The sequence below is a fragment of the Thunnus thynnus genome, chromosome 3, assembly GCF_963924715.1.
Source record: "Thunnus thynnus chromosome 3, fThuThy2.1, whole genome shotgun sequence".
NCBI classification, from domain to species: domain Eukaryota; kingdom Metazoa; phylum Chordata; class Actinopteri; order Scombriformes; family Scombridae; genus Thunnus; species Thunnus thynnus.
Window position 1 is genome coordinate 2,534,664 of NC_089519.1, and position 23,946 is coordinate 2,558,609.

Sequence of the window (23,946 nt, forward strand, 5' to 3'; positions counted from 1 at the left end):
TTGTCTGCACATGACCTTACAATGTGCAGCAGCCTCCAGCAGCAGGCCAGCCTGCTCCATGCAGGGCTTAATGGCCCATATATTCACTCTCTGTCTTCATGTGGGGGCTAATAAGGCCTTTCCTTTTTCAAGAGTCTAACTAGCCACACAGAGGCACAACAACAAAGAAAGGCCTAATGGCCTCCAATTTCCCGCATTAGTGCCCATTTAATGGCTGACCTGCCCTCTCGTTAGGCAGCGCAGCATGGGAGCACTTCTCAGCCTTGGTGTGTGCGTGCGGGCACACACACACACACACACACACACACAAAGTCCATCACTCCTCCACAGCCACATTGCCTCGGGCCCCTGCAACACTTCCACCCCACGCTGAGACCACATAATAGGCTAGTTTGTAAAAGGGCTGGCCTGTGATCAGTGGTGCATCCATTTGCTGAGTAATCAAGGGTCTTTTGTCTGAGTGGTGTGCACAGAGCAGTGTGTGTGTGAGAAGGTGTGTGTGCGTGTGTGTGAAGAGTGCACTTGCATGTGAGAGAGAGAGGGAGGGAAGGAGGGAGGGAGAGAGATTCTGTCTGCCCATCTGTCTTTATTTGTGCGCCCATCGCTCTTAAAGTGTGTGTCTCCATGTGAGTGTTTGCGTGAGTAATTCCGAGATAAAGTGGCACTGCCTGGAAAAGATCTCCTCCAATTCATGTCTATGGGAAAACACCAGCTGACATACAGTGCGGGAATAAAGGAAGCCCAGCGAGAGCGACGGAGGGGCTGACGAGCGTGCGTTGTCTGTATGTCAGCTATGCCATAAAAATGCCATGGGTGGAGGATGACATTGGCAGGTCCTATTCAGGGCTATAGCGGTGAAAGGCCCTTTAGGGTGAATAAAGATTCCTTAGGCCTGTCAGGTCCCCATAGCTCCCCGCTGAACAATACCCACTAAGAGCAGCTGTCTTAATAGCGTGAGGGACTGACAGCTTTAGGAGCGATGTGATGCTCAGAGCTGCATCCACGCAAGCTAAGACAATGCTTCACTGTGTGACAACATAATACAACCTAATAGGATAGTATATTTTTTGCCAGATAGTTTAGACAGTGAATGCATCCTGTACATTTCTATTACACATAAGTCTTTGAGGAACCTGAGCTGACAGCGTTGGCAGAGCTGTATCACCTCGATGCTCAGGAACCTGATGTGTGAACGGATGTTGTGGCGTTATAGCAAAGGATCCTTCCAGAGCATGATGCTGATTGGAACTAACTGGATTTACAGTTTCCGTAGCAGGAAGACCAAAAATCTCTGCTTTCACTTACGAGAGCGGTTGGGTGTTTATTGAAGTGCTGTGAGTGGGAATGGTGTAGAAATGTATTGTGTTTGACTGATGGAGCAATGTTTCCTTTTAAAAGTATTGGCGGATTACTGAAACAAGTGCTTGACATTTTTTTCTGCCATCAGTGTCTGATCTGATAATCACAGTGAGAACTATTTGAAGCTTCGCTCCTCCTCCTCCTCCCCCCTCAAGTATTAGCTGTAAATCAATTGTGCAATGGTTTGCAACCACAGCGCTGCTCCCTGCCATCAACCCCGCCATCAACCTGGCTGTCAAAGCCAAGTATAACAAGGTTTCTCCTCAGTCTTTGCTCTCTATTGTTTCACATCCAGCCATTACCTAACCCAGTCTCCTCAGCGTTTAACCGCACACATCCACAAACACCACACGGGCTTTCACTTAGAGAGGGCGTGCAACGGAAACACGCGAGACACATCTCCAATTCTCCCTCCTAAACAAGGGCTCTCCCTGCTCATGTCAGACATCACCTCCAGTCTATTTACTCAGTGAGTTTGGTTTCTATGGGACTAGCAGATCCATAGTGTTGTGGGTTCACATAACTCCTGGCAGGTCCTCTTGTGTGTTGCTAGCCTGAGGCTGACAGGGATGGGCCACTGCTGTCAGTGCTAGACAATGAGACAGAGCTTACACTGGGCTCACTCATGCTGCTTCATAACCGTGATTCATGGTAATCCCACAGCCTCTGCAATTAAAGCAATCACTCTGCTCCAACAATGTTAACTAAAGATTTTAAACCAATCGTATTATAACAGAATGCGGCCGGCCGGCGCTGATTGGCAGCTGTGAGCTGAGAAAATAAACAGTGTTTGAAGATTAGATGATTAGAAGATTAGATAAGTTAATTTGGCCCTTCAGGCAGGAAAAGGCGGAGAGTGTTTCCTCCATCGTGATTCTGAGGAAGATAGGGGAAGACACTGGATATCTTCATCTGCAGTCACAACATATAGCTCGTCTTTTTCTTTTCTTGCTTTCTTGCTTTTAACACATTTTTCTACCTACAACATGTGAAGAAGAGCCCTGTAGGAGAAGGCGCTCCCTACCTAGCGTTGGAAAGTGTTCCCATATTGGACTGACTCAGCCTTGAGGATAAGCAGATGAGTCTTGGATTAGGGTGAACGTAGGAATGCTCACTTGGATTTCTGTCTACTGGGAAAACATTTATGGTTTCCACTCCCTAATAAAATACACTTTGGATAAGCCAATCTGGATGTATGCTTCTCGGAAGTACCTCAAATATGGTGGAAATTACTGACACAGATGGACCTTTGGAAAATGTTCTCCACCAATTTTTCATGAAGTTGACATAACTTAATATTTAACAGTTCAAAACATCTGAGAAAGTGTATCCAAATAGTTCTCCACGATAGAATAATACTTGAGGATGCTTGTGATCAGTGAGAAAAAAAAAAACCCCGCCTGCACAGAAACACTGTGGTCTCACCTCCCCGGGCAGTAAACACTTCATTTAAAGTCTGCTCGACACGATTTTATTGTAGGCTCATTAGCAACCACAGCACCATGGCCATGCTAAGCAGGTGGGGAACCTTTGACCTTCACTCACACCCCCTAGATTCCTTTGTCAGGTCCCCATTACTAAGTTATCACTCCTTCGAAATGGGCCGTGACCCCCCCCACCCCTCCTTCTCCTTTACTTTTTCCTCTGGGTAACACTGGTCCTTCCCTGCTGCAGATGTCATTAGTGAGTGGTACTTCGACAATTGAGACAAATATCTCCATAAAACCTATTAGCCACAAAAAAGGCTTCAGCTGGGCAGTCAAAGGAAGAGGAAGAGGAGAGGAGATTTGAATTATCTCAAACACAGGCTGATCCAACAACAAGGGGGGGGGGGGGTGGAGGAATGGTGAGATGGAACGGAAAAGAAATAAATCTTAACAAGACAGACTTTAAAAAAAAAAAAAAAAAAAATGACACTGCTCTTCCTCCTGCTCTCCATCCCTCTGCTCTGCATCTTTCCCTGCTGGTGAAACTCACAATGAATTGAAGTTCCACTACTTAGCTGCCTGACCTTTTGTAGCTATTTTACAACATGCCAATTACTATTATCACTGTCAGGGGGGGACGGGTTGGCTCGGGACCAGCAAATACAGCAAATACAAGGGTTGTTTGTGAAAATGGCTGTTTTACCGTCAGTATATAACGGTGGTTTTACAGGTGCGGGATTTCTCCAAATTGTCCCGTTGAAATGCAGTATTCCAGTCATGATGACACAAAGGGCTCGTAACACACACGAGCTTGCTGAAAGCTAAAACTGACCCACTCACATACAAATTAAAACCAGAATACGAGGAGCATTTAACACAGTTCAGCTCATAAAGTGGACTGTGCGCACCTAGAGTGTATGGATGTAAAAAAAAAAAAAACATTCCTGGATGAATAAAGGTTAGAAATATGACAAACAGAAAAGGTTGTACACTATAGGAGCATTCTGGCTACATACTGAAAGCCAGAATGTAAACAGACAGTGAAGCTGGGTTGTCAAAGTGCACGATCAGATCAGAGAGACATTTAAACTGTCTGAGCCAAGACAAATCAGAACCCGGGGTCACTAATCATCTTCATACATATCACACTTCTTTACTGCATATGGTCTTAAAGGCAGACTTCATGCAGACGGCAGCATGTGGGGGAATGATGAGGGAAGTGTGGCTGAAGAGGTTGTGTGTGTGTGTGTGTGTGTGTGTGTGTGTGTGTGTGTGTGCACGCACTGTACATTTTTGACTTCTTGCCACCAAGTCAAGCATAGTCTTCTATCCAGAGGAGGGAGTGAGCAGGAAGCTGCTGAAGGCCATAAATCTGAAACCCCACAGCACAGTTCCTTCACTTCTGTGACACATTTATTGTCCTCTTTTCATTTTCCCCAGCTCCTTATATTGTCCTCAGCTCTCCATCCATTTTTAAGTCTGCACACTCTTTAAACTTTCCCCTGAATTCCTCACCATCCTTCACTCTTTTTTTTTTTTTTTTAAATAAAAACAACCTTGGTGTGTATCTTTGAGCGTGTGAGGGCAGGGGAAATCATCTGTCCCTGTAGCAGCCAGTGTTTTCTCCACCCATGTTCTGGGCTTTCAAAGTCCGCTCCATCTACAGTAGATGCTTTGGGTCACTAATGGAGTGTGAATCTAGGCAAGGCAAGGCTGCACTTCTGCCACCGCAAGTCAGGCACTTTTCCTTGGAAGAGGGAACAGAGAGTGGAGCTGCATGTGGAGAGATGAACTCACAAAGAAACAGATTTAGCCAAGCTCTGGTAGAAAAGCTGATGTCAAGATACCACAGGATTACAGAACCAATTAACACGATGACCTGAGAACATTACTGGACCAGGAGAAGCATGAGTAACAACTTTGTGTAAATCACTGATGGACAAGGAACACCAGCGAGGGACAAGATGAGCTCCACATATACCTACGTATACAGGATATGATTAATGATGAGTCATTAGCAATGATCAGCAGCTCTCTTATGATCTCTCAGACTCACTAGTAAAGTACAGATTAATCATGAGCTTAACGTAAGTGTAACCCTCGTTCATATGAAACTACGGGGGAAAGTGAGCGCATGCACAGTTAAGAGCTGGCGGGCAAAGAGGCCAAATAGTGTAGCACATTTCAAAGAGAAGGAGAGGATCAAAAGGATCAAAATGTGGCAAGAGTGTGTTCATGCATATGCATCACTTTTATAGAGCCTGTTGTCTTTGGGCTCTAAAAAGAAGTCTGTGCCGTATTTTTTAACCTCAGCTACAGTATCATGAGTCATTATCCATCAGGGATATGATGCTATAAATGTAAATCGAACACACCGAGTGTTGGTGTTCCAGAGCGGCTCACAGTCATTCTAGATCCTCCTACTCAAAAACGTTCTACTGTCCAACATCAACCCTCTTAAATTATTACTGTAAATTACTTTCACGAGATGACAGTTTGTAGTAGACGTACAATCCATCCTTGTATACATACTTAAAGGACGGACAGTATACTACACTACAGAGGAGGTCTGCTTCTCATTGCAACCATATATATTAAACAACCCATGACATGAATTTAGTGAGGAGAAATTCATTATGCACTTATTCAATATCATCCATATTTAACTGCAGAAATCCTGAGGAAACTTATTTATGCTGAACCACATTATAGAAGGACAATGACACTGATACAACAGCACAAACCATGTTATAAATACATACAGTATGAAATCTGTATTCAATATTTTGTCAGTAAAGTAAAAAAAAAAGACTGTATAATACACATGCAGTACATGGCGTGCATGTGTTTTTAGCATTCTGCTTTGATATTCAAGTCAAAGTATTTGACATTGTCTTGGTATAAAGGAATCTACTTGGCCTTATTTACTAAAACATACATCTATCCACTTCAGATCAACATATACTATCACGTTTGAGAATGAGAGTCTGCACATAACTCTGAGAGGTTGATTTATGACTATAAAAGCAGGAGCGTGCTGCCATCCTGCAGCAGCTACAGCAGACAGGTTTCTGCGTATGAAGGCGTCGGTGTGGCAGCTGGTTTGGTCCACGCAGATTGTTTCTGACACTGATGGAGCGGAGATGTTTTTACTGTACTGGCTCCAGAACCACATTTACTGCACCCCTCTGCTGTGGCATCGTGCCTACTGCTCAGTGTGAATTAAACCCTCACACACACACACACACTGATGCATGTATACACACTGCATATACACATATACACATTTACAGCCACTGCTCTAATTGCTGTGTTGGAACAGTAGCCCTTCGTGGTGTTTTTTTAATTTTTTTTTTTAAAAAAAAGGAAACTGTTTTCTAGCAAAAATCGCAGCGCTTCATATCTTTTGTAACCAAATGTGACACTTCTAACTGAGGCAGGAAGGATACAGTTGTGGAAGTAAAGACGGAGGAAAAAGAGACCCGTCTGATCCAGAAACCCAAAACCTCGTTGTAATTTAGTCATCGGTAGAAGGCAATTAGTGAGAGGAGGACTGGTCTTTGCCAGAGTAAGCGAACGGCTGACACATGCTGAGAGGAAATTCTGCGTTTCGCAATGAAACACAAATTTCACTGCACCAATAATGTGACAATAGACAACGCTTGTTATGTGTAAGGTAACAGCGAGTGCAAGTTGAGACTCGACAGAGAAAGAACAAAGAAAGTTTTATCTTGGTGGAAAAGAAAGCAAACAACAGGATAACAGCGTTTTCTGAATGGAGAGGCTGCAACGGCCGTCTAACAGGGAGGGAAATGAGATTTATTGATGCCCCCTCGCACACAGAAGATTAAAGGAAGGATGCCTTATTTTATTATATTTACATTACATTACGTTATTTACATTGACAGTATTGTATTATATCAAATGAGGGTTTATTAAGATAAGGCCGAGCCAAAACTTCGACCGATTTTGAGAAGGCTGCAGCAGCATGGCACCTTTATTGGTACAATCTTGTTGATTCCAAGATGAGAGCCTGACACACACTCCTGAGGCCGAACGCCAACAAATTGCGTTCAAGAGGTAACGAAATACTCAAAGATAGAGGTTGATTATGCCACTGAATGATAAAGCTCTTTTAATTTGTTTGCCTATCACACATAAAGGATAACAAAAATGAAATTTAATAATAAGGGTAGGAAGATGCAACCCTTTTAGACATGAAAGTATGCCAAATATGGACGATTCTGAAAAACTACATGCCCATCCACTTCCCTGACCTCTGCACCCGCTCTCTGCCCTGCTAAAGGAAACTCTACTTCCTGTACTGTCGCTGAACGTAGGTACTGAACGTAAATCACGAGGTACAGAATCGTCCGACATGGACATCATTCCTCGGGGGCTGGAAGAGGAGAACAGATTATAAGTTTAAGGGTAAAAAAAGAAGGCTCTGAGTATTTCCTGTATTTCCTGTCAACCCTCAGGTTCGGCCAAATACTATGACTATCGTAAGCTCACTGGCTGATGAACACGCTGCTTTTCCGTGAAATGTAAGTGGTTGTGTAATTTATGTCAAGAATAATATCACCCCCAATGTGTTATTGATTCTGTAGATATTCCTTTATATTTGCTCTGGCAGGAGATTGACTCTCAGCTACGGGATGATTACTGCGCTCGGTGGGCCAGGAAAATTGACTATAATTATCAAATAGGCCACTTAATCTAATGAAAATGACTTCAGAAAATACTTTGACCCCTTAGCACAGCTTTTTAAATCTTAACATCTTGCAGCTGATTTATGTTGCGGTGAAAACCCGACAGAGGGGTTTGCTCCACAGCATTCGATATGAATCAAGTTGACCAAAATTTATCACATTTTTATGGTTACATATTCTTAAAAACACTTGTTTTAAATATATATCTCCCCTCTGTCAATACACTCACAACTTGCCCGTTGTACTGTCATCTACACTGTTTGGTCTAATATATGAAATCCACCGTGTTGGCATGAGAGGTGTCATTTCCGATGAGGTCACCGGCCGAGGCAGCAACCCAAACACTAGCCGCTGTTATTCTTTTCCTTAAATCCCACTCTTCTGTTTCTTTTTTCTCTCTATCTTTGTTTGTGATCGCCTCATTCTTTATTTTTTCACTGACCTTGTTTGTTATTGGGGCTCTGAGTTCATTTCATTTCCCGCCCACTGCCTTTGGAAATCCCTCGCAGAAACCCAATACCGTCTTTCTTTCTAAAAGTAGAAACGGCGCTGCTCCATGTCCCTGGATAATGAAACAGTGGCTGCTGCAGGTTAAGCAGGCAGGACAAAGGCCACGGGGTTTAAAGTAGATGTGAATTTATCAGGGTTTTAATAAGACGTATAAGAAGTGATGAGAAGTATATTGTCCTCTGATAAATTCTTGGTCGAGAGAGTTATTTCTCATTTCAAAACATGTAAAAAGTTATTGACAAAAAAAAGAGTTTCCACTCAGGGTCCTCTTGTACTCGCCTTTTCTGGAATTTTCAACCATATCATGTGGTCGTAATCAGTAAGTGAAGTTTGAACAGCTGTTATAGAACTGATGATCAAATGTTCCATTTACTCTGAGGACTTTCAGGATTGCTTGGCATGTTTTAGTTGATGTTAGCTAATGGCCTGCTCGTGTGCTGACGAAAACTGCGTGATGTGTTTGAAAGCTGCAGAAAAATGAATAAGTGGACCTTGAGTGGCGACTCTTGTGAAATTGTCGAATGCTTTATGAACTGTCAAGCTCACCTTAAGGAATTAATGCAGAAAAGAAACCGCCTATAATTAGAAATTAAATTAACAATAATTCAATATCAATATATGTAAATCTGATTTCACTTGCAAATTATTTCATTTCTTTCAAATACAAAACTTTATTCAAGACTTCTCTTGGTTCAGATGCTGTTTCATTTCAGTGACCTTCGTTATTTGCCATGTTTCTAACAGTAAAAGTGAAACTACACTAGATACTGTATGTAGAGGCACTCTGTCAAAGTAACCAGTTGCCTTAATCTTCATAGAAAAACTGAGTCGTGTCTGTGTCGGCTACTGCTGATACTCCCACAGCACCCTGACAGAACCGGGGGAAAGATGAGGCAGAGGAGGAGAGCATTGGGATCAAACCTGCCTCTGGCCAGGCTCCATGCCTCTATCCATCTACCACTTTCTTCACCCGACTCTTTCTGTCTTCCTCAGACGCTCTGGGAGACAGGAGAATCATCTCCCGTCGGTTATCCCTCACGCTCCACCTCAACTTTCATCTCCGGCCAGCGACCTGTCCTAGCTGTATGGGATAAAATATGGGAAGAAAAATACAACCAAAGCGAGGGAGGGGGAGCTTGAAAACCCAGAGGGAATATGAATGAGGGGGGTGGTGGTGGGGGGTGAAATGCATTCTCCAGGTTCTTTTTATCAGATGGACATCTGGATATCTATAGAGACCTGGTACATAATCATTTCAATATCTGCGAGTGTCTCTCGGGGTTAGGGAGCAAGAGATCGACAGAGAGACTGAGGCCAAGTTTTTCTCCATGCGTTATACAGATCCAGGTCTTAGCTGCAGAGAAAACACAGAGGGGCCCCTTTTGGAAATTAATTTTCACCACCATCATCTCATAACACAAATATTACCATTAATGACTCAATTTCCTTATAATTTCCTTATCGACCTCCCTGTAATTAGGCCCATTTGTTTGCTTTGTCATCCTCCAGTGATATGGACCTTTTTGTTATTAGAAGCAGAGAGGGGACTCATGCGGGAACCTGATGACTTCAGCTGGAGGAGGGGGTCCCCGCAGCTGCCTGCACACACACACACACACACACACACACACACACACACACACACACACACACACACACACACGTCAACGCTATGGAGGCAGCTTCATCTTTCACCCCCCAACACCAAGCAGCAAAAGTGGAAGCTGAAGAGCACTCACTGGTAGCACGCCGAGTCAAGAGCCTCCCTCTGTCTCTATCTCTCTCCCCCTCTCTTTTTCTCTTGCTCACCCCCCTCCCCTAACGCTCTCTCTCTCTCACCAAGTCACCCCTGTAGTTTCTCTTTCTCTCCTCCTCACTCTCTATAATGGGCCTTCTACAGAGGAGCTAAATCAGCTGAGGCCAGCGCTTTCAGAGCTTCCCTCTGCTCTCGGCTGGACATCGAGCCTAATTAATTGGCTGTATTGTCCCAGAGGGAGCAGAGCCAGCGAGGGGAAGGGGTTAATGAGGAAGGGAAGTGTTGGGTAAAAGAGGAGAGGAGCATGGCTTTATTCTGATCAGATGCTCTCCATTTCTTTCTTTTTTTTTTTTGGTCTGCACTGAAAAAAGAGAGGAGAGAGACGATTGTGGGTTCTTGTGTATGCTGAGTGAGTGTGTGTGTGTGTGTGATAGAGAGAAAGAGAGGCAGAGGGGGAGAAAGTGTGGACTCGCAGCCCCTCACCCCACTTTGTGTCTTATCTGTGAGAGCTAATGAGTGATGGATTAACCTGGGATCACCCCCGGCAAATTGAGATGACCTTGCAAACTTTCCCCTCCCAGAAGTCTGCATTCCACTTCACACGACCAAACAAATACACATATAAGTCTCTCAAGACTATTTCATCCCCTTTGTTTGGCTGTGGCATCAAGTATGTGGCAAAAAAACAATTTTACATAGTCTTGAAAACAACAATGTGAAGCATGGGTGAGTATTTAAAAGTTTAACATATCTTATATCTTTTCAAAGTTAAGACAAGACTGCAAACATCTCATATTTTTGGGAAATCTGATTTCCAACATCAAGCTATGAACTCATTGTTTTTTGAATTGGAAATCATTCACATCAACCTGAGGGAATGCATTGCTTGTAGAGTATCCTTTCCTCAAGTTTATTGCAAATCTATCTACTTTGTGCTGACCTCTGCTGACTGAGATCACTTTGTGCAACTGTGTGCAGCTTTATGTTTGGTCCGACGGGCCACCATCCTCGAAAAGATAGAGGATAAAAAAAAAAAAAAAAAAGTGGATGTTTGACTGCATGAATGTCGCTTATATAGACAATCACAGGCCCACACACACTCAAAACACATACACAAACAGCAGTGTGACTAGAAGGCATCCATGACGACCGGGTGCTACAAACCTCTGGTGACCTACTGGCTACCACACACACACACACACACACACACACACACACACACACACACACACACACATAGCTTGCGCCATGACTTATATGGGAAAGACAAAGACATTGGTGATAAATCACCCTAAGCTATTCACACACACACACACACACACACACACACACACACACACACACACACACACACACACACACACACATATACACACACAGAAATTCCAAGGGTTTTTTTCCTTTTTTTTTTTTCTGGCAGCGTGTGAGCATGTTTGACGCAAAATGAAATTGTTTGACTCGGCTTGATCTGTCACAGGTGCTTTCTCTAACTGTGTGTGCCTTGTGTGTGTGTGTGTGTGTGTGTGTGTGTGTGTGTAAGTGAGAGGGCAAAAGCGAAAGACACTATGTACAAGAGATACAGAAAAAACAGAACAGATTAACCCACTTGTGTTCAGTTCTATCTGACATCACTAATAACTCTGGGTCAAAGACAACTTCATCAGCATATACAATTTAAGTATTTTCACCATAATTAACCAGCGCAGACACTTAATGCCTCCGTGTAACACCACAGGCAGGTTCCGGCTGGTTGCAGTTCAATCAGACAACAATAGCAGTGTGTTACAGAAACAGCGGGGGGCGCTCTGATCTACAGAACAGGCTGCTGTGTCAGGGTGTAACTTCATCCAGCCATTAATCATCTATTGCTGTGAGTGTTAAGGACCCCTACTTCGGGCCCGATGTGCTCACACTCGTGCTAGGTGGTCCTGTCGGCGAGTAGCGCGAATGTTGCCAGAGAGGTTTTTTGCCAGCACTTTCGCCATGAATCAAACGCTGAGCTGCTGCAAATATGAAAGCCTCCTTCTCTTTTATTTCTCTCTTTCTTTCGCTCTCTCTCTCTCTTGCATAAACTTGTATCTGTTTTTTATTGTTGTTGTTGATACAGCCCTATCAGCTACAGGGAGATTTCGGAGGGGAAGTGTAACGAGCCGTGCCAAGGCTTTCATTTTTTAAGTGTGAACAGACTTGGGTAATTGTAGCATAATGTTACAACACATGCTGCACCAGCTTCGGTGCTTGTTGTGATGTGTTCCTTCCACCTGAAAGTACAAGAAGGAATGAAACACGCACAGATTTACTAAATTAGAGCATTCATCTCATTAATAATGCAACTAATCCCTGCAAGGCAAAGCTCAGGAGAATGACTTTCTTTTCTTCTCTCAAAAATCACTTTCTCTCGTTCCTGCTCTCTCTCTCTCTCTCTCTCTTATTACCTCCAGTCCACGTTATATATTTGCTTTGGCTACAAGCGCTCGCCCTCCTCTTGGTAACCGTGCAGTAACCTGCTGCCACACAGAGGTGCTGAGGTCATCAGACCTGATCTTCCGCAGCACCTCTGGCTCGGGCCTCGGGATCAGGTCTCACATAGAGCACACACACACACCGCTGTTAAACTCTTGAGAGCTGCCAATGCCTGAGCATATACGATTTCACACACATGCACTAAACCAGGCGATCCCTCTTACTTTCTCTCTCGCAGACAGTCACACAGTGTTTTCCTACCCTGTTTACTAGCCTCTTTATGACCCCCTGTTAACAAGCGAGCCCGCTCAGGCCTGTCTATGATGGCGATGAATCAGGATCGTGCTAACAGTGTGTTTCAGACCTGATGATTGCGTTAATGAGTGATGCTGGCTTCTGCACAGGCTGGCGGACTGAAAGAAGTGAAACAGCTGCAGTGGTAGCTGACGTAGAGGTTGCTCATTAAGCATCTATCTTCCAGCAGAACAGCTTTGGTCATTTTCACATTTCCTCTAGTAAGACAATATTTATATTTTCCAAACAATCCCTCTGGGGATTAAGCCTTAGCGCTACACAAACGCTCTGTTGTGTGCAGTAAACTGAAATATTGTTTAGAATTAAGTAAAGCTCTGCGTGTTGTTTATGCACAGCTGTGTCTACCCATTTTATCTTAATGGAATTAAAACAACAACAAAGACTCTTTTATCACATATCCCCAAAAATCCAATGAAATCACACAAACCTGACAGGATCTTAAGACACTGTCACAACATTTTCTACTGCTCATTTCCAGTAAAATGGGACTGATTAGCCTCTGTCACCCCTGTGTGACAGGGTTTACTCTGCGGTGTGAATGTAGCGTCTCGATATACTGGAGACTGCGGTTCATGGAGTCGATGAGAGAAGCATTGAAGTGCTTTGTGTCTAATGTGTGAACACACGCTGATGTCGTCTAGCGTGGGTTTGTTTTAATTACCCCTAATCATCCGGTACCCGCTAAAACCAAACCTTTCCATTGCACACAAATATCTCTCTCTCTCTCTCACACACACACACACGCACACACACACATCCCACGTTTCATGCCTAACCCGCAGCGCACAGCGTAGAGATCCTCCCTCGGCTAAGACGAGCTTTCACTACGGCATCAAGTCACCAATTAATTCATTAACAGACGTCTCCCCAGGCGCTGAATAGCTGCTCACATCCCAGCCAGAATTACTGTTTGCGTAAACACCCGCTGGCAGACAACACAGATTAAGAGACACACTCTCTCTCTTTCACACACACACACACACACACACACACACACACAATCAACAGCATAAACACATACACTGTATAATGTCAAGGTCTACTGGCAGAGAAGAAAGACACATGGAAACACTCACACACAAGCACGCTCACACACAAAAATAAACAGATAACTGGCAGACGACAGAGACAGGTACCAACAAAGACTGAGAGGAACACCTTATGTCTGTCTGTGTCGGGGGGGGGGGGGGGGGGGGGGGGTTAAACATGAGGAGCAACCTGTTGAGTATTTAGTATGCATAAATAAGTGTGTGAATTTTTTTTGAGGCGCCTGCATCCCTAATGTCTCTCAAACACCTTTTTTTTTTTTTGCATAAGCTAGCAGCACTTTAGCAGATGTTTGGGAGCCATCCTAGTCCTTTTTGAACACTGTTTTGGTAAATTTGTAATACATTTAACTTCTTGCACCTAAGGCGACGAGCCACAATTGAGCTCTAGGCGCTGTCACACAGCACGCTTTCCAACGAAAATAATAAAACAGCTGTCATCGCTGTAAAGGAAGCCTTCTTCTTCAGGTCTGTGGTCTGCAAAAGATTAATTAGATTGTTGAAAATCTTTTTTAGTGGACGTGTGCGACTCGCCTTGATTTCTCTCTGGAGAATATACCTGCCAGCGTAGAAAGAGTCTTCTCTGAGTGAAGTGCAGCTAATATTAAGTAAGACTGTTGAGTGTTGTGTTAGAAAGACAGAAAGAAGAGGGAAAGAGCCGCTTGGATCTCACTGGCCAGACCAATTATCACCAGCTGCTGGAAAAGTGCGCCACAGATTGGATGGAAACATTTTAAATACACAAACACACACACACACACACACACGTTTTGTGCCCAAAGATAGACAGCAATGATAACTTTGATCATGACAAATAGGAGGATGATAATAATGATGATGATGATCAGTTTTTCTGGCCTGGCAGGACACTGTGATAAAGCAGCTACAGTCCGTGCTGAGTTCAAGCACAAGTGAGGGTGACAAGAGGAAGTGAGTGCAGGCCAGAAGCCAACAGAGTAACGCAATATGGCTTTCCTTCAGAGGCAATATGGCTTCCTACCAAACCGTTTCTCAAAAACAAGGTCGAGGTTCCATTTCTGGCACGGGCGCGCGCACAGAGGCCCACGTGCGCACACTCACACATGCACACAGACACTGGCTAAAAATGCGGACTCACACTGTGAGAGGGATCTGTGTTGCATTATGTGTTGTAGCCAAAGCAATGAAACAAAACCACGGCCGCAGAAATGTTCACCTTGCCCAAAGGACCCTGAATTCAACAACAGACACATAGGCTGTGAAATTTCAGAATGGATTTTTGTCTTTTTTTGACAACTGAACACATTCCATCACCCCAAGCGGTGCCACCTGAGCTTTGTCAAAAGCCTGAAAGTGGACTGTAATGAAAATGATCTTATTCCACTTGAGACTAATACCGGACAACACATAGATAGCTCTAGTAAAACACAGTTACAGATGCATTTTGGATTTAGTTATAAGTTTTATGAATGGTGGCAGCCTGCCTCGTCTTTCTCTCTCCACACAAACACACACACACACACACACACACACACACACACTCACTTTCTAATTAAAGTTTGTGTGTTGCCTGCATGTCTTGTATCTGTATGTTACCCTCAGACATTTTTCGATATAAACTAATTTCCACTCTTCAAAGACCTGTCAGAATGTATTATCTGTGCAAAACTGGAATCTCATCAAAACTGAATTGCTTCTTGAACAGGCCTCATGACAAGCAACAACTAGCTCCAAAATTCCTGCTGAAAAGGGCTCCTGCCAAACACTGACATTAATAGCTTCAAGATCTCCCATGCCTCAACATACTCAACAGTATCTGTATTATTTGTCACATATTTTGCTTTCATTTTAGCCTAAATTATTGCGATTACAAATGATCTCAATCCTGGGGATTGCATGGTCTCTCGTTGAAGAAGTGCCCAAAGTAGCAGTTTTATGAAAGTCCTGTGATTGTAATGGTTTTATTTAATCATCATTATTGTTTTATACAAATAATTTGATATACTTCTGGAGAAAGAGGTCAAAGTTTTCATGCTGAGAACTAAAATAGATGTACTGTGTCTTCCTTTGGCCGAGGCCGGTTGACTATTTTTGGTCCAAAAGGACAATCTGAAGACCAAATTTTCCCTCCCGTCACCAACTAAACTGTTTAACCTATTCTCATCACACTTCACACGGTAAAAGTCACTTCATTACTTCTCATCACACTTCACAAGGTAAAAGTCATACTTATGATATTTATGTTTTTGAATGAGCCACCTGCCCTCACTTGACAACAGGAAGAAAACATTACATTCCTATAAAACACTTTTTCTTTGACATTTAGGTGTCTGACGTCCTCAGAGGCATAATTGACAAACCACCTACAGTATGTAGGGGATAATGGCTGACAAGGTGTCCATTATCAGGAATTAATGGACAACGAGGAGGCCAGAACCGTCTGATGCACAGCAGAGGACAGTTGCCTCTGCAGAATCCATTCATTCCTGATAACGGACACCTCAAAGGGCATCATCGCACTTCATTTATATTTTTATGTGTTTTGCAATCAAAATCTAATGTTTTTCACAAGCCATCACTCAGTTTCCCTGGTAACAAATGAGGTTCGTATGCAATGGAAACGCTGTTCACTACTCCAGTAAATAAACAAACCTTATATACAACTTGGCAGCGGGAGAATTCTCTAGTCTGCTCAGCTCATAGAACCATTTGGCTCAGCTATGATCCAGAAAGTTAGCATTCAAAGTCAATAACACTGCATACGCTTGACAAACAGTAAATATAATTTGACAGTATGTTTAACAAGAAGACTAGCTAGCTATCCCAGTCTTAACTGGGTAACTGTTAACATTTTCAATTTCTCTTTCTTCAGCTGCATCCCAGTCATCAAAGTTGTCATATTCTCCAAATAGATTCAAAGAAATGTTGAAATCCCTCATTGTTGTAATCTGTTAACTTGTTAACGTTTTGCAATAAACTGATTACTCATTTTAACCAGCACATTTAAAACTATGAACAGTTTCACTGGAACTACTTAGTAGACGCCTGTTACCAGGAATCAACTATTCACCCAAATAAAATGCAATATCTTGACTAAGGCTGAAAGTTCAAACATCTAATCCTTTAAATTTCAAATGCAACAACCTTTTAAATACTTGGCACTGATTCTCAGCAAAATTAGCAAGGAGCTGCATGACAAGCCTCTCAGCCTAACCCCTCGCGGGCACACACACATTACCAGTATTTGCAAGACAGCGGGAGGAATGGTGATCTCACAACATGCTGCGGAAAGTTTGTAACTATTACTGCATCTCACTGTGTGTGTGTGTGTGTGTGTGTGTGTGTGTGTGTGTGTGTGTGTATGTGTGTGTGTGTCTATGTGTAGCTTTCCTGGCTGTCTTTTTATGTTTGGTTACAGCACTTGATATACCGTACCATCAGCCTTGCTTACAATACATGCCGGCTTGGTGGCCATGTTTCTGTCTGTTGGAGAGATATAACAGGTCTCTGAATCTAAAACAGAAGGCTGAATCGGCCGTTTGGACTGGTGAGGGACTTATTTTTGCAGCGGTTTACAAAATGAGTCATAAACACTGATAAGAGCTCAGGGAGAAGAGATTCTTGAAGTGAAAGAGAGGCCATTCCCCCCCTGTTTGAACTACAGGCTAAAGACCTGAAGAAAACTCTGTGTGTGTGTGTGTGTGTGTGTGTGTGTGTGTGTGTGTGTGTGCGTCTACAGGTGTGTGCATGTCAGGAGACATAGGTGAGTGCTGAGTGAACCAGAGTAGGTGAGGAGCAGTGAGCCAGTGCAAAGTGCAAAGCTAGTCTGTCAATTTATTCCCAGCTTTGTTTGCTGTGAGGTGACTAACAACCTTTGAAGATGAAGGATGCCGATTTATAAAGGTGCACGGTGAGCCGCTCAAACATTAACCAGACCTTCAGTCTTGTCTGATAGGTACCACATGAAGACCTGCCTGGAGACATTTGAAGGAAGACCTGTCAAAATTTGCAGATGTCAAAATTTTAGATTTTCTTTTTTGGTTGGAATTGACCAGAAACAACAAGGGCAGTGCATCGTACATATCCCAGATCAAATGTTCCAGACTTCTGACTGGTAAGACGATAAATAATGCGGTTGATTCAACTCCGTTTTAAAGACTTAATAACAGTTTGTCATTATCAGATATATCCAAGATGACTGTAAACACATCACTCCTCCAAACACAGCAACAATTATCTTAAGACATCAGTCTGTGATCTGTTTGATGCATTCACCGAGTTCTTTCTTTTCATAAAATAAACTTTTGTGGTGCCTTGAAGTATTTCTCCTCAACTTTAATTATTTGTTTGTACTGCAATCGATGATTTCACAAAATGTTGCTCAACACCTGCTAGAGTTTGTGGATAAAACACAGCTGGACTATTTTGTTGAACAGCGGGGCGTCTTGATGTTTACAGCAGCACTCGTAGCGTGTTGGATGGTTGCACTGCATCCATCGATACCAGATCCCTCCCTAGATCAGCTGATATTATCTTATTGCAGATACACTGGTATCTGCATGTCAGCTGATAAGAAATTTCAGGACAAAAATGCCAACAGAAACAGCATCACTGTTACATTGTTTGTCCAGCAGAGAGCACTGACAAGTTGATTTTTCAACTTTTATATGTCCCGCTTAGTATTGTTTCGGTCACAATTCTTCTAAAAAAACAAGTCCAAGCAATTCATATAAAGATTGTTTATGTTTTTAAAAAATATTATTGGCTGATATATTGTTATCCATTTTTTTTAAATTACCAAATATCGATATCAGCATTGGCCTCAAAAATCCAGTATCTGTCAGGCTATAATGACAAAGCATAAAAAAACAACTTTTGTTTGTTTGTTATTTCAATGCATATCAAATCAACCATGTCGACTTTTCTGCACCGCATGTTTGCTCTTGTCAGTCAGGTGGTGCCTCTGAACAGCACTTGGGAACATGTGAGTGTACTTTGTGCTTTCCGCGGTGTAGATTTTGACGAGCGGCACGTATGTTCAAATCATCCAGATAATGCTGGACTTTAAGAGAGAGAGAGAGAGAGAGAGAGAGAGAGAGTTTTCTTCTGCAATCAGAGAGGAGTATTAGCGAGAGGAAGGTTACAGCGAGCAGAGAGAATCTCCTCCAATCCACTGATATGTTACAGTATCAGTGCGCCGAGGGAACTCAGACTTTCTAAGTGGAAGAAAGGAAGAAAAAAAAGTTATTTGTGTCCCAGCAGCCTTTTTTTTTTTTTATCCCCATTGGCCCAATAAGAGACGCCTGGAAAAATGGACAATTGTCAAAATATTCCACTGGCCCACAGGCTATGGAAATGTCACTCTGCTGCCCCTTTATGTCCCCGTTCCTCTCGCTTACATTCTCGCTTTCATTTTCACTATTGTCGCCCTGCTCTCCCCCCCGTGCTTCTCTCTGTGGTGCAGTGCCTGTCCCCTCATTCTGCATGCCTTCAAGCTGTCTTTCTAATCTTCCTGAATTATTCAAGACACTTTCTCCCCTTCCTTTTTTTTTTTTTTTTTTTTTTTTTACCCAACATGTCCAGTAAACTGCACAAACCTGACAACTGGGTAACTGGTGGATACATCAAAATAACATTTACAGTTGATTTGTATTGAAAGAATTTATCTCTGCAGGGGACTTTTCTCATCATACAGTAATATGATGAAACAATTTCCTTTACTATTTGAGTTGAGGAGGATTTCAGGCGATGGTGCATCCATAATTTTCTAATAGTTAAACTGCAGATGGCTCCGTCTACCTTTGCTGCGAGCTCAGATTAACACCTCTGAATCCAGATTGTGTTGTGCCTGAGGTGCTGCTGGCTTTTTAACTCATTGCATTAGAAGCTTTTCCTGCACTGTGGAGAGTCAATAACCCAAATGGATGGAGGTGCACGCTCAGGAGCACATGAGCGTCCTTTAAGATCCTGATGGAAGTAATCAGCAAAGTGCACTTCAAGAGGAAAACACAGACAGACCTGTGTGTTCAAATGGGCTTTTGTGATTTTTCTTTTCTTGTTTTTTTGTGTGTGTGTGTGTGTGTGTGTGTGTGTGTGCGTGCGAGGTGGGGGTCAGGGAATATCGAAGGAGTCAATAGCTTACGTCATTTCCGACCCCACACGGTGCCAGACTTTTTATTGTACACAGAAAAAAAACCCTTTGCGATAACTACATCCTTATGAGAGTCCAGTGACACTCTCGGTGCTGTCACTGAGGTGGGGCGCAACAATAAACTCTCTGACATCACTGCAGTCGTCCGATTGCATGCACTCATCCATCTGACACAACTCCCTCCCGTGCACTCTCAGAGGTGTGAGATTTCTTCTTCTTCTCTTTTAGATTTGGTGTTTGCTTAAGCTCACACACACACACACACACACGTTTCCATACCCTGATGTTGAAAACTAAATACCTTACTGACAACATGATGAATGCAGTAAGTGACAGGCTTTGGTGGCCCCAGCGTGAGACATGTTATATATGTGCTGGTCCAGTGTCGAGGATGTTGGCTAAAGGAAACAAGTCATTTGTGTTGAGTTTGGAGGTTTTGTCTAAACAGGCTTTTTTTTTTTTTTTCCTTTTCCAGCAGCATAAATTTATTACTGTAGATCATGTAGATATAAAGACTGTTAAGTTGTAAATCTCCCTCTATGTACCTTTAAATTTGAGAATAATTTTTACATTGCTTGGCATTAAAATCTGTGTGTATTGTCTAATGCTGGGATTTTCTTACTTTATTAAGCCCCCTGAGGCAAATTTGTGATTTATGACATTGTGCAATACGAATAAAATTGACTTGACGTGACTATTACTTAATTATTATTGCTTCAACTGTTGGCAAAATTGGAATTTCAGTTTTATTCTACTGCTGGGACAGAGCGAGCATACAAATATTTATATTTTTCAGCTCTCTTTCTTTTGGTTTCTCTCTGTAAACCGTTCTGTTTTGAAAAGCGGTAAACATGGATTTCTTTACTTACTAATGTAATGATATAGCCTTGTTAATGTAGAGAGAAAAAAAACATTCGATAGGGCCATTAAAAAAAAAAGCATGTACACTCAAAAACCCTTTGGCATTGTTAACTGATAATAACCATAATTTTAAAAAAAAAACCACAACATTGTGACCTTCTCCAGAGTGCATTCTTGATAGAGTCACAAAGAATGTAAAGTAGATATTTCCACAAAACTACGCCTGATTTATTTCACAACATCTGCCAGCGAGAATCTCTCTGAGCTTCAGAAATAGACAACAGCAGCAAACAAAACCCTTTCAAACAGCTGCTGCGTGTCAGAGTGGCTGACATCTGTCGCCACTGTCAAACAACATTGAGCCTCCTTCTTCGCTGCGAACCTGCTGCCGAACGGAAAATATAAGAGTTTGAACAGCTTTGTGTTACTGCAGGTTGTGTGGAGTCACACTGAGGGGTTAGTTTCAGTCTCCATCATCTTTCTGCCTCTCCTTCTCCTTCCTCTGGCTGTCCTCATCCTCCTCTATGCACTGCATCTCCTCATGAGCAGGAGCTGCACAAACATTATCTTATTAAATTACTAAATAACTCTTTGTTCGTCTAAAATCCTCAAGATTCTAATAAACACTTTTATGTGCAATAATCCAACCAAAATAACTGAAAGCACACAACAGGCCTAAGAGTGGATGGTGAACACATACTCCTCCATAAAATCATCAGAGAGAAACACTAAAGGCACATTTCAGAGATTTGAAGTCTTCACCATTTTTTCAGTACACAACAAACACAATTTAATAATTTCATAAATCTGTATAAGCTATCATTCACTATCAGGCTTCCTTTATTATCAGCATCTCATGTAAAGAACTGACAGAAATATGAGCAGTGATAATGTAATCTTCAATATGTGAATAGGTTCAACTTTTTGATCACTTTGAATACTCAGCAGCTGATGAAACATGTGGATTCTCAAACACAAAGAGCAGCACGATGCCAAACAATGACAGACATGATCAGAGATTTTCTTCTTTTTTTTCTGTACAAGCTTCTTTCTTTTTAGGATAAGAAATACTGTATGTTCTATAGTAATATATTTAAATATCTTTCTGCTCATTCGAACGTCAACAGTAATCATGAAAATATCCAAATTATAGAAATGTGCCCTTTTGTTATTTTCATTTGACTTAAAACATGCAATTCCTTCATATTAGAGCCAAATCGCTTTATTCAAATTTATAACTAGAGAAAGTATTTCATTAAATATCTTATACTATGATAATAAATTGTAATAATTTATAAAACAGTTCTAATGAAGCTATATTTTAAAACTTAACCACGACACTTGACGTTTTGATACATCGTTTCGCTATTGATTTCTTTATGTGGAAAATAATTATGTGATCATAAAAATCTGTGTTCAATTACCGCTGCGGTGGGTTTGTTGAAGGAGTCTTCAGACAAATGAAAAGGCTTTGCTTTATTACAGCGGTGAAGTCGAGCTCTGAGAAATGTTCCTGTGGATGATTAGGCTCAGTGGTCCCGTTTGAGGTGGTTTAAAAGCCTCCATTATGGCCTGCAACAAGCTTAATGGACTTTCAAATTGCATTTTCATGTTGCATGTGACTTATAATGTTATGCTCGTGGACGTGCGCCACAATATCAGGAAAAAAAAAATGTGGCTTTGATGTGGTTTTGGTTGGAGAGGGAGCGTGTTCAAGTTCGGGCTTAATGAACTGAAGTGGAAAAATTAGTCGCAGATTAGTTATAAAACCTCGCAACATTTGATCATTATTATTATTAATTTATTTTACGTTTGAAAGACATAATTTTGAATGACTAAATTTCACTTATTTCACATAACAAATCCACCCAACGATGCCTGATCTCTCTTTTTTATTTGACTGTAAAATATTTCCTCTCTAGCCGGCAGTTTACCTCAAAATCGTCCCAACCATCACAAATAAAACTCATCCTACTATATCAAGCAGCTCTGCGCGCACAGACAGCAGCGTCAGCGCACAGACAGCCGCTCCGGGATGAAAGACTGTGTAGAAGACTTACCGACACACTCGTTGGCCTCCCTGGCTGTGGCTCTCTGCCACGGTCTGTCGTAGTGGAAAGGTTTGCACCTGTCGCACTCTGGTCCGGCGGTGTTGTGTTTGCACTCACACACCAGACTCCCATCCCGGTCCTTTACGCACCGAGATCCGTGCCCGTTGCACTTGCATCTCCCTCCGACCTGCAGGTCCGACACGGCGTAGAAGTACGAGTCCCGGGCCAGCTCCGAATCGTCCTCGTTCTCATCACCGAAAGTGTGCAACCGGCTGAAGATCACTTTAATGTCGGTGGCCGTCACCCAGTCCTGCAGCACCGGCGAGTTGTCGAAGTCGTGCGCCGACGGTCTGCCGTCCAGTGTGCTGAAGGCGATGAGCCCGCCGGTCAGAGGGTGCATGTCGGTGTGGGAGTCCGTGCAGACGGCCTCCTGCTCGTTCTGCTTCGTGATAACGGCCCTGTTGGGCTTGTTGTACATCTTCCTGCACTGGGTCGAGTAAAACTGAAAGGGTACCCAAGTTTTACCGTAATCCATGGACTTGTAAATAGCCATGGATTCAGGTCGAGGCGAGCAGAACTGCAGGCTCACATATGTGACCTCAAACTTCTTGCCAAGGGAAAGAGTCAGGGTGACATTTTGCGGATACTGGATGAAGTTCTCGGACTGCCAGCAGGTGAGGTTGTGAGGGTTGTTGAGGTCCGTCAGGTACGCCGGAGGATGATACTTCTTGGGGTCCGAGGCATCGCAGGTGTGACAGTTTCTGGTCCTCTCGTCCACCTTGTCCGCCGATGTCACCACGCAGTAGCGGCTGGGCGTCTTGCCGCAGGTGCTGGACACTTTCACTTCCTTCCCGAAGGCGGAGTTGACAAAGTCCGGGATGCAGCGCCGCGGGTTGCCGTGCTCGTCGTAGCAGGGGTCCGGGGGAGAGGTCTGCGCCGCGAACAGACTCATCCCGTAGCCGCCGAGGGCGCTCCGGTACGACAGGGACACGGTGAGCAGCACAGTCAGCACAACATCCACAGCCCTTCTCATGGTAGGTCCTTCGGTCCCCAAGTGTCTCTGCCGCTGGAGGAAAGAGGGAAGAAGACAACAAGCATGTGGGAAGAGAGAGAGAGGGAGAGAGAGAGAGTGAGTGAGAGAGAGAGAGAGCAAAGTTTGGTGATGACAAGAAGAAATGCGCATAAATTTAGGCTGTCTGCAAACAATTCCCAAACAAAACTGGGGCAACAATTGGTACTTGACAGTGATATAAAAGTCACATTCACTCACACCACACGCATGTCAGGTTTTGTATAATTTCTATAAAGCTCACTAT

The 23,946-nt window shown here is 43.0% G+C and overlaps 1 protein-coding gene across 3 annotated transcripts in view; it reads right to left on the reverse strand.

Moving 5' to 3' along the window:
- ntn1a (netrin 1a) overlaps nucleotides 1–23,946 on the reverse strand; it is a 60,812-nt gene that overhangs the window by 36,602 nt on the left and 264 nt on the right. For all 3 annotated transcript variants that reach the window (XM_067580311.1, XM_067580304.1, XM_067580295.1), the window contains exon 2: nucleotides 22,640–23,696. In XM_067580311.1, the coding sequence (XP_067436412.1) occupies nucleotides 22,640–23,663 (1,024 nt within the window). In that variant the 5' untranslated portion in view covers nucleotides 23,664–23,696. The remainder of the gene's footprint in view (nucleotides 1–22,639; nucleotides 23,697–23,946) is intronic.